The 16642-nt window shown below is 40.2% G+C and overlaps 1 protein-coding gene across 1 annotated transcript; it reads right to left on the reverse strand.

Annotated features, from left to right (window-relative positions):
- On the reverse strand, positions 1 to 16591 carry rab11fip1b (RAB11 family interacting protein 1 (class I) b). The gene is given in 7 exon segments (XM_039615953.1): positions 1 to 752; positions 864 to 978; positions 1292 to 2170; positions 3519 to 4507; positions 4546 to 5549; positions 5626 to 6053; positions 16204 to 16591. Coding segments are annotated over 7 exon segments (3966 nt in total). The 5' UTR covers positions 16548 to 16591; the 3' UTR covers positions 1 to 545.
- Between the last annotated feature and the right edge of the window lie 51 nt (positions 16592 to 16642).

Consider the following 16642-nt stretch of genomic DNA (forward strand, 5'->3'; position numbering starts at 1 on the left):
TTTGTATTAATTCATGGTTTTATTTTATTTTTCAAATTTATTTAAGCAGTAAAAATACTCAGTACAGTGTTCAGTGTCTTAACAGTTAATAGTGTGAGCTACTTAAAGTGCACATGGGGATTAGCAGTAAACTTTGACATTAAGCTCTACAGAGAGAAATCAACTGGAGTTTCGCCATGAAATGCAACAAGTCTGCTACGCTGGCAGGATTTTTATCAAAGTTATTTCCAGAAGAAAGATGAAAGGCATGACCAAATATATACAAGATTTCCTTTAAACTCTCACATGAAACAAATGTCTAAATTTATCGATTATCTAAAAACTACAGCGTCTTTCCAAAGATTTTCTTTCCCTCAAATGGTTAATTTTATTGGGTGATGACATATTTGAAATCTAAAGTGTTCCTCCATACTTTACAGCAAAAATATTCCAGTTGCATTAACGTAACCAATACATCTTTAAAGTGATATTTCTAATGTGGACGAGCTGTGAATAAACAGGTCTGATTAAGTGCGGCAAGAATACAGTGACGCCTGCAAAGCTACCTAAGCAGCTTTCTTCATAGCAGTCAAGGACATGAGGATACTTGGCTTCTCTTCTATGACTCGCACAAGTAAATTATCAATGTACTGCTCCAGCTCCGATATCTTATCATCTCTCTCCGAGAGCTGGTTCTCCTGTTTCAGGATCAGAGAGATCAGTTCCTGCCGGGTCAGCTGGGAGTAAGGCCCTTTCATCCCACTGTCATCCACCTGTGGAGCGACAAAGCATGCTTTAAAAGTGCCAGGATATAAGAAACTTAAATTCCATCGGCCTATTTCTTGTTGAAAATCTTAAAAAGAGGGAGAGTTAGAAACAAATACCGTTGTTTTGTCCTGAAGTCCACTGGGGATTCCTGGGGATTTGTTTTCATTTTCCCCTTGAACAACTGAGGCGCCCTGCTGCTCGAGAGGATTAAGAGGTCTTACCGGCTGAAGTCTGAAATGATGAAAACAAAGCATAAAAGACAGATGTAAGCACCAGTTGAATGGGAGTAAAGGAAACCATATAACCAAGTACACTGCACAGTAATCCATTCAACAGTCAAACTGAACATAATACCCAATAATAAAACTCAGTTCACCCATATCAAGCTTACTACTGTACAGAATACATTTAACATTTGTATAAGTGAAAGCTAATAAGATTGAATGTTGCAAATTACACAAATGAAACGCGTGTACAGTTAAAAATATAAATGTAGTAACGTTTGACCTATAATAGTTATTCTTCAGCGACCAAACCATCTCACCTGCGTGAAGGTGTAGGGGCCCCGTCTTTCTTCATACCTGCCTCCACTATATTCTGGACTTTAAGGGACTGGGACTCTTGGAGTGGACTCACTGGGACATGCCCAGGACTTGTGGACTCATAATATGGGTCGCATGCTTGGAGTGCACCGTTATCGGGTGCAGCTGCACTTCGATCACCTGTAGCATGGCTTCTTTCCGTGCCGGGGTCCGTTAAAGTGTTCGAGCTGATGTCATTCTTTGCAGGAGGTAGGGGAGCGTGGGCCGTCTTTGAGGATTTGATTTTCGGTTGAGAGGCAGCATCTTTATCTGCAGTTTGTGACACAGCTGGAGGCCAGTGTATTGAACCAGTATTACTAGAGACTGCTGTGTCTCTGTCATCTTGAGCTGTGAGCTCACTTTCATCTTCATCATCCTCAAAAGGATTTAAGCCACAAACAACTTTAACTTGTTTGGTCTCTGCACCACCTAGATTAGAGCTCGTTTTTGGTTCCGATGACTGCTTTTCTCCCACAGGAGGAGGTACGGACGGCGCAGGACGTTTGCTGTGTTTGGCTGCATTTGTTGTTCCATTAGCGTTATTGCTTTGCATCAGGCTCTGGGAGTTCTGTGAATCTGTGGGAGACCTACACAGCGGAGCGATCATTTGCACCGAGCGCTGTGGGGAAACACTGACAGTTTTGACATCTTTGTCTTTGCTTTGCTTGTTAATTTGTGCCAGATGTCGTGCCGGCACATCCTGCTCCCTGTGAGGCTGCTTCCCAGCTTGACTCCTTACTGGCGGCTGAGGAGCTGGTCGCTTCTCTCGTTGAGTACTAATCAGGTCCTTTTCATCCACGGAACTGGTCTCACTTCTCACCGATGACACGGCAGAGTGACACCTGGAAATGACACAAAGATTATATAACATTTAGGCATATGTCAGCATTTATTTACAGGAATTCAACTGAGGGTGGGGTGGGGTCAAAATACACCAATGATGCAAGTAAAATAGATTGATATAATAGGACTTTATTTTTCACAATATTAAAGATACCTTGTCCCAAATTCTCTTGCAATGTTATAGGACAACCAAAAGAAGAACACAATCTCCTTGGTTTAAAAGGTTAAAAAGGTAACATAAGATAGTGAGATACTACTATAAAAGGAAATGTATTTTAATGTGCTGAGCACATCTGGAGTTTCTTTCCGTCTACTTCTTCTGTCAAACTGACTTCTTCACAAAGTTTCTAGTAGTTTTCACTTCACATAATGAGGTAAAACTATGCAGTGAGCTCAATCTTTCAGCTGTGCAACAGTCACGTGTGTCACTTATGTTCCCTTTAAATAGAGAAGTACTGAGAAGAACTGCTGCTGACCTGTGAATGAGCAAAAGCACATAAAGTAACTTCAGATAACGCATTCCCTGCATGTACATCATCGTCATGTTATTTTTAATCAACCATTATAATGCAGCTTCACTACCTCCTTTTCTCTTCTGCTCCTGATGCTGTCCTGTTCTGCTTTTAAGACTGGTCAACCGTGCACATTATGTAATGCTTAACAATGTCAGGCAGTCTAACACTTTAGATGAGGAAAGGTCTACAGAAGTTCAATGTGACTACTTTGGGGTGATCACCAAGCCTTTTAAGCGTTACCAGCAGTTTCTCTTAAAAGAAAAAGGATTTTAACGTCTGAATTAATTTGCACAAACTTTTGTTTTGTTGAAGTGTTAATATTCCCCGAGGACACTACAAAGATTTTAATTTTCCTCTGACATTTCCTCCAGCCTTGCCTGAAACCTGTGGTTCTAATTTGTTTCTTAACAGCTTTGGAAGGACTTTAATGCACCACTCTGAAAAGGAAATAAATAAATAAATGAATTGGAAAGAGTGAGCTGAATCACTAAAATCAGGTTTGATTCGCCAACTTTTTAAATTCGTGACCAGAAAAAACAAACAAACAAAAAAAATTCCTTGTTCTTTATCCACAGTTGTATATAGTACTGAGTGCTATGGAAATGCTAAACAAAGACTGAGAAGCTTAAAATTACATCCACCTAGAGCTGTTACATTAACAAAATTGTTTAAATGCGCTGTAAATAAACTCACTCTGTAAAGTCAGAGGTGCTCGAGAGTGAAGGAGGTTGTATGTATGTATGAAGGAATTCAAGTATTTCAAGATAAGGTTATTAAAATGACACTTTTGCTGCAGTGCTTGTGATTGACGTTGCGTATAGCTTTAACTAACCGTTGCTGAACCGTTGGCTCTTCGGCTGTGCTGCTGTCGGGGGACTCGGGAATCTCCTCAAAGGGGTTGGAAGAGAAGGTTTCATCAAAAGGATTAGTGGAAGTGACTGCAGGACTGCTCTCTTTGGGTTTCTTCCCTGCAGCCCTAACTTCATCTTTTGTTGTGTTTTCCCTTTTCTCTTGCTCTTCTGCATTGCTCAACTTCTCCAGCTTCCTTGTCTCCTCTTCTTTCTTCTCTCTCCTAATCCTCTCCTCTTCCTCAATCCTCCTCTTTTCTTGTTCCTGCAGTCTTCTCTCTTCCTCCAGCCTCTCCATTTCTTCCTTTTCCTTTCTAGCCCTCTCTTCTTCTACCTCTTTTCTCCTCTTCATCTCTTCCTCCATCCTAACCCTTTTCTCTTCTTCCCTTCTAATTCTTTCCTCTTCCTCAAGTCTTCTTTGTTCTTCTTGTTGCATTTTTTCCTCTAACAGTCTTTCATATTCTTCCCTTTGCTTCCTGGCCCTCTCCTCATCCTCCTGTCTCTTCTCCTCCTCTTTCCTAAGTCTTTCCTCTTCAGCTCTTTGATTTTCTTGTTCTTTTAGTCTTTTTTCCTCTTCTTCCATCCTGATCCTTTCTTGCCGTCTAATTTTCTCCTCTGCCTCAATCCGCTTCCTTTCTTCCCGAAGTTTCCTCTCCTCCTCTAATCTCTCATGTTCTTTCCTTTCTCTCTTAGCCTGTTCCTCCTCTTCTTTCCTTTTCTTCTCTTCCTGTTTCCTAACCCTCTCTTCTTCCTCCCTCTGCTTCCTTTCCTGCTCCAACTGTATCCTCTTTTTCTCACGCTCTTCTTCTAGTTTTCTCAGCAGCTCCTCCTCCTCCTCTCTTCGTCTCCTCTCTTCCTCCTTCTCCTCGTTTTCCTTTCTAATCCTCTCTTCTTCCTCAGCTATTTTTGCCTCTTCTTCTTGCCTTCTCTTTTCTCCTCTTAACCCTCTCTTCCTCTTCTAGTCTCTTCTTCTCTTGCTCAATTCTACTTCTTTCCTCTTCATCTCTTTGCTTTCTCTTCTTGCCTCTCTCTTTTCCTCCATCTTAGCCTTCTCTCCTCCTCTTCTAGTCTCTTTTCTTCAGTTTTTTCTTCTTGCTCAATTCTCCTCCAATTCTTTCCTCTTCAGTCTCTTCTTCTCTTGCTCTTTACTTTTTCTCTTCCTCTTTGCTCAAGTTTCCTTCTCTCTACTTCCTTCAGTCTCTTCTCCTCAGCTATTTTTGCCTCTTCTTCTTGCCTTCTCCTCTCTTCCTGTGCCCTCTTCTCTTCCTCAAGTCTCTTTTCCTCTGCCAGTTTTTGCTCTTCTTGCCTTCTCGCTTCCATCTTAACCCTCTCCACTTCTTCTAACCTCTTTTTCTCTTGCTCAATTCTAATCCTTTCCTCTTCGTCTCTTTTCTTTTTCTCTTCCTCCTCCATTTTCCTTCTCTCTAGGTCTTGTAGTCTCTTTTCCTCTGCCAATCTTTCACGCTCTTCTTCCATCCTAACCCTTTCCTCTTGCTCTTGTCTTCTCTTTTCTTCCTCTCTTCTATTCTTTTCCTCTTCTTTACTCCTTGTCTCCTCTTCCTCTTGTTTTTCTCTGTCCTCAGCTAAACTTTCAAGCCTCTCTTGTTGCCTCTTAACCTTCTCTTCTTTCCTCTCCTCCTCTATTATAGTCCTTTTTGATTCACTCACATTCGCTTTAACGTTTTCAACTTCAGGAGTGTCTTCCTCCTCCTCCTCCTCCTCCTCCTCCTCTTCATCCTCTTCCCAAGGTGAACACTTCCTCGCGGCCTTTTGTTGCTCAGGTGGTGGAGAGTTTTCAGGGACATCCTCCATTGATCCATGACCTGAACTGGCCAGACTGAAGTTTGAGCTGATGCGAGAAGTCCGAGGTGGCGGCTCCTCACAGTATATGTGACTGCCATTGATGCATAAATTACTCTGTTCTACAGAAACCTGTTTTTCACGACCAGATGATGAATCCTTGCCACCTGAGCTGCCTGAGCGTTTGTGTATCATGAACTTGAACTTCTTTTTACCTGAAAAGAAGATGAGAGAGTTAACACAACATAATGAAAGAGGAACGCATTAATGGTGAAAAAGTACATTCCTGACCCTCTGAGGAATCGACATTCAGACCAGATGATTGGCTGCCAGTGAGCGTGGAGTTCTTCCCAGGCAGAACAGACATGGACTGAGACATACTCTTCTGCAAGTTGGACTTTGGAGAAAACAAAGACTTAATCTTGTGTTTCTTATGTTTTCCATCCTTGCCTGCCGCCGCTTCACTATCCCCGTTGCCCTCCTCCTCGCTGTCCGTCAGGACCTGACTGAAGGACGGCGCCACGCTGGTCACAGAATCTGACTCCTTTTTCTTGCCACGAACTTTGTCCTTGAACTTGCCCAGACGAGACCGAGATTTGCCAGCAGCAGATAGGTCGAACATGCTGGCAGTCATGTTGTTTCTCATGAACTGGATATCCAGAAGCACCTCTCCTCTGTCTTTGTCTGGCTTACCAGTCTTATCAAGAAGTTTAAACCATCTGTTGAAGAGACAAATTGTTAGACCTTTGCACTTTTTTTTTTTTTATACATCTACTGTTGAAAAAAAAAAAAAAAAAAAAAAAAAAAAGTGCAAATCAAATTTCTAGAAATATGTGGTCGTTTTAGAGGCGTTTTTATCCCGACTAAACCAGAAGTGGGGTGCAAGCACAAAATCAAGCTACTTGTGACCAAAATCTATCACTCAATCTATAAGTCAAGTGAGGCCTGTCTGAAGGTCTAAACTGAATGTCTCTGTAATGATCATCAGTCATAAAGATCAAACCCACCACATACCCCTTGTAACAAAAGAAATTAATATGGATCACGATCTTCTAAATGATCTAAACAAATGCAAGTCACCTAGACTTGGACTCATTTATAGTAATGTGAATGTTCTAGTCCTGCTCATTTTTCCTCTTTGCAGAAATCATGACCCATCTCACTGCGAATGGAAAGTGGCAGCGTGAATGTTTTTGGAAAGTCTGTGATGATCTAAGCACAACCAGCAAACTGACCATAAAGGAAAGTCTTAAAAATATAAATTCTGTCAAGTCTACAGCAGCCCTGCAGAATTTATGAATGCTTGTACTGTGTGTACCCTCGCAGTTTTCAACCTTTATTAAATCCTGTTGCCTTGTTGCTTGTCTCACATGATCAAATCTTCAGAGCATGGTAGGTGTATGGTGCTGATGTTCACTGTCAAAATGTTTTATACCAGTTTTCCTAAATAATGCATCCAACCCTGCAGGGAGTTAACAAGCCAACTGCCCCTTTGAAAGAGAAAGCTTTCATCTGAGATTTAGTCTGATTCTTGCAAAACTTAGCCTGCCAGGTTCAAGGGGATTTATTCTGCCATTGACCCCCTCTTCATCCTTTAAATATACAACACATGCACACCAAAGAGAAACCACCACATTTTGATACAGCTGGATAAAAACACACCAAGATGATAATAAAGTAACCAATCATAAATGCTCCCTAAAAGTCCATTCATGAAATTAAAGTATCGGGTTTAAAATCTAGAAAAAAATCCTAAACAGACATCCTAAAAATGCCAAACGAGACCAGATAGGGCAAACTTTTCAGCATTTCTGCACCTTTGCCATCCAGTACTGACAGAAGGATCTCAGAATAGGCAGAAGAAATCTAACACAATAGGAAAAAGGAAAAAAAAAAAAAAAAGTCAGTCAGCATAAAAAGTGCCCATCAGGCAAAAATCTGAGGTCAGCTCACCACTGAGCAAACAACTCCAACTGAAGTCTGGATTCCTAGGGAAATGAGGAAATGAGGACGAGGCCATGCATTTATTGTTGCTGCAGGCTTCCGTCTCTTTCTCTGCATTACACATAACCGTGCAAATATGCTTTGTGAATGCACGCATTTGTGTGCCATAAATAGACTTTTCCCTCCAACTTCAGCCCTGACAAAACACAGCCCTTTGCAATTCCACTTATGTGCTAAAAGAACTGAATACAGTTACTTTCTTTGGATGATCCAGAGTTAGAAATGGTGAGATTTTAATCATCCTAGGAATGCTTCAGATGTCATGCAAACAAATTAAAAAGCCGGGGAAAACGCCTTTTCCTGGAAGTTGTGAAATGGCTTACTGCTGTCAACGTTCCACTGCCTCCAACTTGCTGATGAGTAATGGGATGTGATTTGCAGATTTCAGGCCTGGACATAACTGTGTCATGTGTGGCTTCTTCACGCTAGCCTGATAAATGCCATTCAACAGAACGCTGCTAGATGGGATGCGGACACATCTACAAGTGATATAAAGTTATGAAAAATAATATTTCATTCAATACAACTAACAAAAAAAACCAAAACACAATTCAACTTTTTTCAGTCCCATCATTGCCAGAATAACTTGAGTGTCTGTACCCTTCTTTGTGTATACTGGGATAAATTAGGATAGTTCATCATCTACATGCAATCTAGTACAATAGGTTAATTGTTGGATTAAATCTGATTAACCATTTCTTCTAAATTTTATGAATTTAAAATGCATACCCAGCAGTCAATCAATAATTTAATGTTGATATGGTCAGACTGACCTGCTGAAGTACAAAGACGAAATATGATAAGTGAATTTGAATGTTGTATACTGTAGTTTCTGTTGCCATTTTATTTCACAAATTGCTAGTTTACTGGGAATTGCCCAAACAACCATCTCTAGGGTTTACAGAAGATGATCCAAAAAAAGAAAATATCCAGTGGTCAGCAGTTCTCTGAGTACAAAAACACCTTTTTAGTCAGAGGAGAGGCCAGAACGCAGCAAAAGTAACACAAATCACTGTTAAAACCATGGAGGCATGCAGAAGAGCATCTCTGACCGTGTCCAACCTTGAAGCAGATTGGCTACGGCAGAAGAAAACCACACCAGGCGCCGCTTCTGTCAGCCAAGGACAGAAAACTGAAGGTACATTTTCTAATGTCTGACCAAAATTAAACAATATATTCTCCTTCAGTGGTCTCATATTTAGATGAGACCATTGTAGAGACAATTTGTCAAACCTCTTCATACCAAATATAAAATGTTTATAATTATATTCAATGTACACAATAACAGCCATATATATGTATAACATGCTTATATAAAAACAAATAGATGAAAACACATGCAGATGAGTACAGTACAAAATTGTGCTGCATTGCAACACAGATGCATCCCACATGAACAAGAGAAAAAAAAAAAGAGCAGAAGTAGTAAGTCACTTCAGTTAAATGAGAAGGGAAGTTGCAAAAATGTTTGGGCGTTAGCTGTCTGAATGTGGTAAGCACTGTACAGGAGTTACAGCTGCTTTGATGGCTTTCATACAAGACATCCTGGGTGATGATGAGGCCATTTGACTAATCTCACACCTCTGTAAGTAGCAGAAAGATTGCAGCTCTGCTGGACAGGCAGAGCCAGGGGAGGATAATGCATGACTCAACATTTTGTAAAGCTATTTTACTTTACGCGCACACACACACACGCGCACACACACACACACACACACACACACACACACACACACACACACACACACACACACACACACGAACTACTGATAAGACAATGCCCCGGTCTTCTTATCACAGAACCCAGCTGTGAGTGGGAGAAGAGCTGAGTGAGTTAAACAGCTCAACAGTGATAATGTTCAAGGCTTATTGGTATCCACGAGTCAGACAAACAAAATGAAGGCCAGTGCAAAGAAAAGAAACTCACTTTCCCATGGGTTTGCCAAAATAGAGACTGAAATTGGTGCCTTTTTAAACATGTCTAACATATGCTAGATCACACAGTGACTAGAAAAAGGCAAGGAAACTGTAAGAAGTCGGAAATGATGAACAGAAGTTATAACTGAGATCTGTCCTCACTAAATTAGCTCTTTACACAGTTTCATGACAAGTGTATCATTATTCCTTTAATCAGGATTCACATCTTAAAGTCTGCATGATATTTTGCTCTCAGACTGCTGGCTTAGTTGTGGTTCCTGGAGTTTCTACAATTTAAATGGGACTCAGAGCCTTCAGCTATCAGGACTCTCTATTATGGAACCAGATCCCAGTTAGGCTTTAGGAGACGCACAGTCACCACTTTTAAGATTACGCTTAAGACCTTTCTTGATATAGCTGATAGTCAGGTGTGTATCAGCTGACCCTGAACCATCCCTTAGTTATAGTGCTAAAAGCTCAAATGGCTCAGGGACTTCCCCTAAATACACTGAGCAGTTCACACAGTTTGTATTTCTACCACTTCCTATCACCCTCCAACCAGTCGCATCAGACATTTGTCCCTCCCCGACTTGGTGCTGTATTAATAAAACTGAATTAAATTAAAGGTGCTATCAAACAGGCAACTTAACGCTTCTCACTAACATGGCTGTTGTAATGTCCTTGTACAACTCCATGTTTAAAACTGGGGTTGTATAAAATGTTTAGTCTTTGTCTTGCAAATACCCCATATTTGTGTAACTGTAGCACAAAGAAGACATTGCACAAATTGAAACTCCTTTTTAATAGGTTTAAAACACAATGTTGGCAACAAAAGACACTCTCCCAAACCCAGTGTTTAAAAATAGTTAATGGTGGACAAAAATGATTGAGCATGATTGTGCATAAAAAGCACATCCCAGAGAGCATCTTTCGGAAGTAAAATAAATAAATAAAAGTATGAATAACATTTAGAAACTTAATGGAAAAAAATTTGGAATCTAACGAAGAAAAAAAAAATGGCGGGGGGGGGGCTAAATCAATACTGAACTGTCCTGATCTCCAGGCCCTCAGGTGGCACAGCATTAAAAACAGACCATGCTCTGTAGTGGAAATCAATGAAAGCTATTGAAGAACACCGTTTGTCCTCAAATTCAAGTAACAACCCTACAAAAGGACAGGAGAGGGAAGAAAAAAGCCACAAGATGGAAGAAAAGCACTGTTGCTCAAAGTCTTTTTAAGAGTGATTGAGACAAAGTGGAAAACAGTCCTGTGGACTGGCAAGCAAAACATTCAAAATTCTTTTAAAAATTGGTTCCTCCTTTAGGCTACACTCTGAAAACAGACTACGAGGAAATATCTGGCTTGTTATTAGTTGAAAAGTGAGAATACATGATGTACGAGAATACATGCATCTAAGAGGAAATGCATTTCCTCTTAGATATTCCACAATCAACTATAAGCTGTAATATTGCAAAATGGAAGCATTTAGGAAACACAGCACTTGGCCACAAAAAGGCACACCACATAAAATGTTACAGAGCAGGTTGCCGAGTGCAAATAGTGCATAAAAGTTTGAGACACTCTGATGATTGAATAACTGCAGGTTAGAACCTCCTCTGGTATAAACATCAGCATAAAAACTGTGTGCCAAGAGCTTCATGGCATGGGTTTCCATGGCCAAGTCGCTCCTGTAGGTATAATGTGTAGATGGTGTAATACGTGTGTCCATACAGTATACCTGTAGCATATTGGACCATATTGTGTATGTTTCAGAGCAACATGCTGATCCACCCAGGTCATGCTTTTTAAAGGGAAAGCCTGGCATACAGGACTGTGCAACCCCCCATCTCTTTATATTTTCCTTGGAAACAGGATATGAGGTAAAATCAGAGTTTGTACAATTTAAATGAGCTTGAAAGTCAGTATTTGGCATGACCACCTTTATTCTTCAACGCAGGCTGAACTCCTTGACAAGCTTTCTTGTAATTTCTTTAAGTAGTCTTCAGGAATAGTTCTTCAGGCTTCTTGAAGGACATTTAAAGCTTCTTTAGATGTTGGCTGCCTTTTACTCTGTTCTCTGTCAAGATGATCCCCACACCCTCCTCCCCCTGCCCCCCTCTCCCTCCCCAGTTTCATAAAAACATGACTTTCAGATACTGTTCATCTGCTGCAGATAGTTATGCTAGTTAGGCTGACATTTAGCAAAAGAAGAGCAATTGCTCAGATCTGGACTGAAGTGAAAGTGATTGAAAAAGCAGCCACTGTTGACAGAAAACCTTTGAAATGGGAAACACTCGCACAGGACCACATTCAGATATTACAAGAAAGTTTGGCTCCTTGGAAGCAAAACATAAAGAAATAAGGGGTAGTTCAAAACTTTTGCACATTATTGCATTTCAGCAAGAAACTGCCAATTCAAATCATCCAGGTATTAAACCTTACAGTTCATAGCAAACACGCCTGGATGCCAGCTGGCCTGCCTGCAGTCCAGACTTGTTGCCAACTGAAAATATGTGGGACATTATGGAACAAAAATGTGACAGAGGAGCTCAAAAAAAAAAAAAAAAAAAATGCTGAACAGAAATCCTACATCAAGCCTGAAAGACTTTTCTGCATAAATAACTATATATTAGTGTCCTCAGTCTTCAAATACCCAATACTGCCAAAAGAAGAGATGATGTAACACAGAGGTAAACATGCCCCTACCTGACTTGGAAGGCTCTGCTAGCTTCAAACTAAAAATAATGAAGACATGTCTAAGTTTCAACATTTGCTGTGTGCTCTTTGAACTACTTTCAGTAGACTAAATGATTTCAGTGATTTGAAAATAATTTAACTTTGCAGAGTTTCCCCAACTTTTCTGGAGACAGGGTTGCAGCCCATAAATTTTCCATAACAAAACTTATGAGTCTGTTTATACAGTGAGTGGGTTTTTATTTTAATGTGCATGCAATTTAAAGTGTATTTTCATTGGTGTGACAGACATTAATAAGTGAAATGTAAAAAAAAAGAAGAAGTCCATGACAGCTGCAAAAACCATACTACGGAAAGACCACAAGCGCACCAGAGCAGCTACCACTGCACCTCATAGTGGGATTGTTTTTTTAATAATCACAATTTTGTTTGCTAAAAATGGAAGATTTCCTTGTTAATTATTAACAAACAAACACAGCTGTACAAACTATAGTTCCTCATAATAAAATACCAATGTCTACTACAAGCAACAAGCAAAAAAAAGTGCTAAACATGGTCAAATTATTGATTTCCAGAGTTCACAAACACATCTTGCAAATTTAACAGTAGCACTGTTGTGCTAGCAGCTCATGGAACATGTAACGCTGCTTGTCTGATAATGCTCGGTACTACCACAGTGGTCTTACTCAGACAAACTGACCTTGCATGACCGTCACTGCTGCCATCACTGTTTGTTTTTCCTTGATAAGGCGTTCAGGAATGTAAGGCAGCAGCCAGAATGAAACCTTGGAGGCAACGTGCATTCGCAGAGCTCACATAAAGATCAACAGAGATCGAACTTCGTGTTTACACAGCACCAGCTTCTGGCTTCACACATAATAAAAATATTTGAGGGCAAGAAATGCATGCAGATTGCTGCAGCTTTGCTCAAGGAAAACTTAAATATTAAATCAGCCACGATCAGAATGTGCAACCTGCAGGCAGGTGGAGTTCAGATTAGCATACTCGAGCATCCTCTTTCCAGAGCATAATAGAGCTGGGCACTAGCCAAACAGGCAGAGCGGTATGAAAAATTAATTGTGACCAAATGCCTTTCAGTCACAGCTCATTTCAATCAAAAAACACAATTCCAGAGTATGGATAGACCTCTTTGCTTCTTCAAGGTGGAGGAAATATGAAAATTAATGAATCACAACATCAAATCCAGCCTTCTTGTTAATGCAGTTATCCAAAGACCTTTAACAAAGCGGAACCAAAAAAAACAAAATAAAACACAACAACAACAAGAAAACCTTTCAAAGGTAGGAGAACAAGGAAGTGTGTGTGTTTGTGAGTTAAGATTAACAGGGCCGGATTGTTGTGTGCTTTTGTATAATACCAGCTACACATCGGGGGGAATAAATCACTCAGGAACAGCTTACAAAGAAAATGTTTTCCGGTCTTACAAAGATACAGATGTCTCACTGTGGACCTGGACAGATTTGTCTTGTATAATAAATATAATTTAACTTCAGCACTAATACACTTAACCTTCACAGAGTAAAGAGTATTTTCTGCTTAAAGAAGCAGATATAAAAGTACCAGCAAGGCCAGTAAAACACGTTCATTTACATTATTACTGCAAACTTAGAGATGGGTGTGGATGTTTTCACATAGTAAAGATAATTGCTTTAGTTAATTATATTTAGCAGTTTTGTTAAATTAAACATTTAAGTTTTTAGTTTTCCTGTCTGAAAATCGGACAGAAGCTTGGGTTTTCTTGATGTAATTTCCCTCTTGTTGACACCTTCAGTCAATGAAAGTAAATCTTCTAACTCACTTCATTCGCCTGGGTAAATAATGCTGCTTGGCATTCTTAAAGGCTGCTTTAGTGGGAACAAATCCCTTAAGCTCCACTGGAGCAAGTAGGCGGCACTCTTAAGTCGAACCCACCAGAGCAGGTCTGGGCACTGATGCATAAGCAGCGCACAGCGTGCATCCTCCAATAGCTCACATCACAACAACTTTAAAGTAAAAAAAAGAAGTGCAAAGATAACAGATAAATATTGGAGCCATGCCCAGTGAGGCTTGCAAACGCATAAAACACACTCATACGGCAACCATTAGCCACAGTTTTCACAAATTATACAGCGTTTATTGATTCTGACCATCCTGGTTATTTAATGGGGGATTATGAAGATCAAGAAAGTACAGCATGACTGACAGAAGGAGCTACCGAGGATTCCCTCCCCTCGTGTCACAGATGAAAATCAGAGGTGCTTATTATTCACTTTGCCTCCCGTAACCAGTGTTGGTCAAGTTACTTGAAAAAAGTAATCAGTTACTAATTACTGATTACTTCCCCCCAAAAGTAATCCCGTTACTTTACTGATTACTTATTTTCAAAAGTAATTAATTACTTAGTTACTTAGTTACTTTTTTAAAACACGATTTACAACCTGAATAGGTGATAAAGCGATAGATCTTTCAGCCCAATTCTACTTTTTCTGCATAATTCATCATACAAAATGTAATCAAATGGAAAAGTCTCTTTTAAAACTTGTTTTATTAGTTTTAATCTTTTAACTTTATGCATCAAGCAAAAATTAAATTATATGCAACATTCTCTGACTGGAAGAAATTGTTTAACATTTTAAACCTATTTTCTGCACATTCCAGCACATAAAATAAAATATTTTTTTGTGTTTACACTCACTCTTTCAAATAGATGCAAGTAAAACACAGCAGAAAATAAATAAAATCAAAGACTAGCGGTCCTGTTGCTCTATTTTCACCTGTAAAGCAGGACTGGGGTAGGCGGAGGTTTACCCTGGTGCAGGTGTGCGCAGCGGTCAGTGGAAGAATCCGCAGTTTCTCTGTGAATTTCACATTACGTCGTAGTACACTCGGTGCTTGCTTGGAAGTTTAGGGGTTTTTCGCTGTAAAAAGAAGTTTTCTTCCACGCACAACGGACACTAATGTTTTTGTCACTTTTATGGAATCAAACTCAAAATAAGGTCAGTACTTCCATGCTTTAAACGCTGCATGCTACACTCTGTCCCGCATCGATATATTATGATCTGCAGACAGCTGTTGTCAGGAACGTCGCACTCGCTTACGCCACTGTCATGAGACGTTCTCGCAAAAAATCACGGTTTTAGTAACGCAGTAACGCAGCGTTCCTACGTGAAAGTAACGGTAATCTAATTACCGTTTTGCAATAGTAATCCCTTACATTACTCGTTACTTGAAAAAAGTAATCAGATTACAGTAACGCGTTACAAGTAACGCGTTACTGCCCATCTCTGCCCGTAATATCCCCATTTACATGCAAGGAGAAACCAACAAATCCTCATTTGATTTCCTTTGACGTGTCCATCTTTAGAGAGGTCAAGGAGGCCGGCTGCATAGCAAGAGTGATTGATCAGAGAAACTCCAAGGGGACGGTTTTGCAGGCGAAGCGATGCTTCCTTTGAAGTAAGTTTAATGTGATCTGGTATTTGTCAAAAAGGGATTTCTCATATTTAAAATGCTATAAATAATTTCTTTGGCCTATAATATGTCACATGTCATATGAATCCCTCATGAATTATATCAGGTCATCTTGAGTCACAAACAACATTCCTATCACAAGGTAGAAGCCCCAATCTGTTTTTGGCAAAGTGACTTTTACATATCCTTTATTTATCCATTTAAAAGTCTTTTTAAGAGTACTTAGGCCAAGAGGATCGCAGAAATTGCAACAAATATAACAATAGGTCTATAAAGATATTTTAGATGGTCAGAAAGAACTGGAATGGTTATAAGTAACAAGAGTCATAAAGATACTTTTAAAATAAGCCCTTGGTAAATACTGTTCACTAAAAACAATAAAAACATAAGTAAAGATATTACACATAAAAAACAAAAACAAAAACATGGAAACAGTGGAAATCAGTTTTTGGCAGACGGTCACTCTTTGGCACAACATCGATAAACGTTTAAAGACGGTTATAGCCGAATAATTAAGTGAAATCATTTTAAAGGAGGGGAAAAGTTTAAAGCTTGTGAAATGCCCCTAACCATTTAAATAAATGTTGTTATCATCGGCAGCTGCATGACAGGGTTGTGTGAAATCATCGATAATTATAGTTCTGTTTTCCCCTGCTACTGTGAAATGAGTAACTCTGTGTAGTTTTGTTTTATTTTTAGTACAGTGACTACATTTTGAATACTTTTTTCTCCTTTTAAATACGCCAGAAAACACCGACTTCAGGGCTGTACTCGAGCACTTACTCGGTCTTGTTGCGTGTTTTGTCCTCACTGAGCTGGGACAGATTAATGACCGCCTGCCCCAGCAGTTTGTCCGGGCCCACCAGAGCCCGGTGAAGGACGTGGACGTGCAGCGTGCCGCCTCCTCCTCCTCCCTGGTTCAGCTGCGGGAGGTCGAAAGAGGCCTCCTCCTTCCACACCGGAGCAACGCATTTCTCCACCACTGAAGTCTGGTACTTCTCTTTGCCCACTTGTATGACCGCGTAGGCATCGTTGGTGCCACTTTTCCCCTTTATCCTAAGGCTCCTGGCTTGGAGTACCGTTACCTGGACGCTTGTGGGACACCACTGCTGATCCGTCAAGGACATGCTGACACGACTCAGAGCCGTTAAAAACGCTGAACTTCAGGAACCAGCTGATTGGGCGTGGTTACACGGAGAAAGGGGCCTTGGTTGGATAAAGC

The sequence above is a fragment of the Oreochromis aureus genome, linkage group 7, assembly GCF_013358895.1.
Source record: "Oreochromis aureus strain Israel breed Guangdong linkage group 7, ZZ_aureus, whole genome shotgun sequence".
Taxonomy (NCBI): domain Eukaryota; kingdom Metazoa; phylum Chordata; class Actinopteri; order Cichliformes; family Cichlidae; genus Oreochromis; species Oreochromis aureus.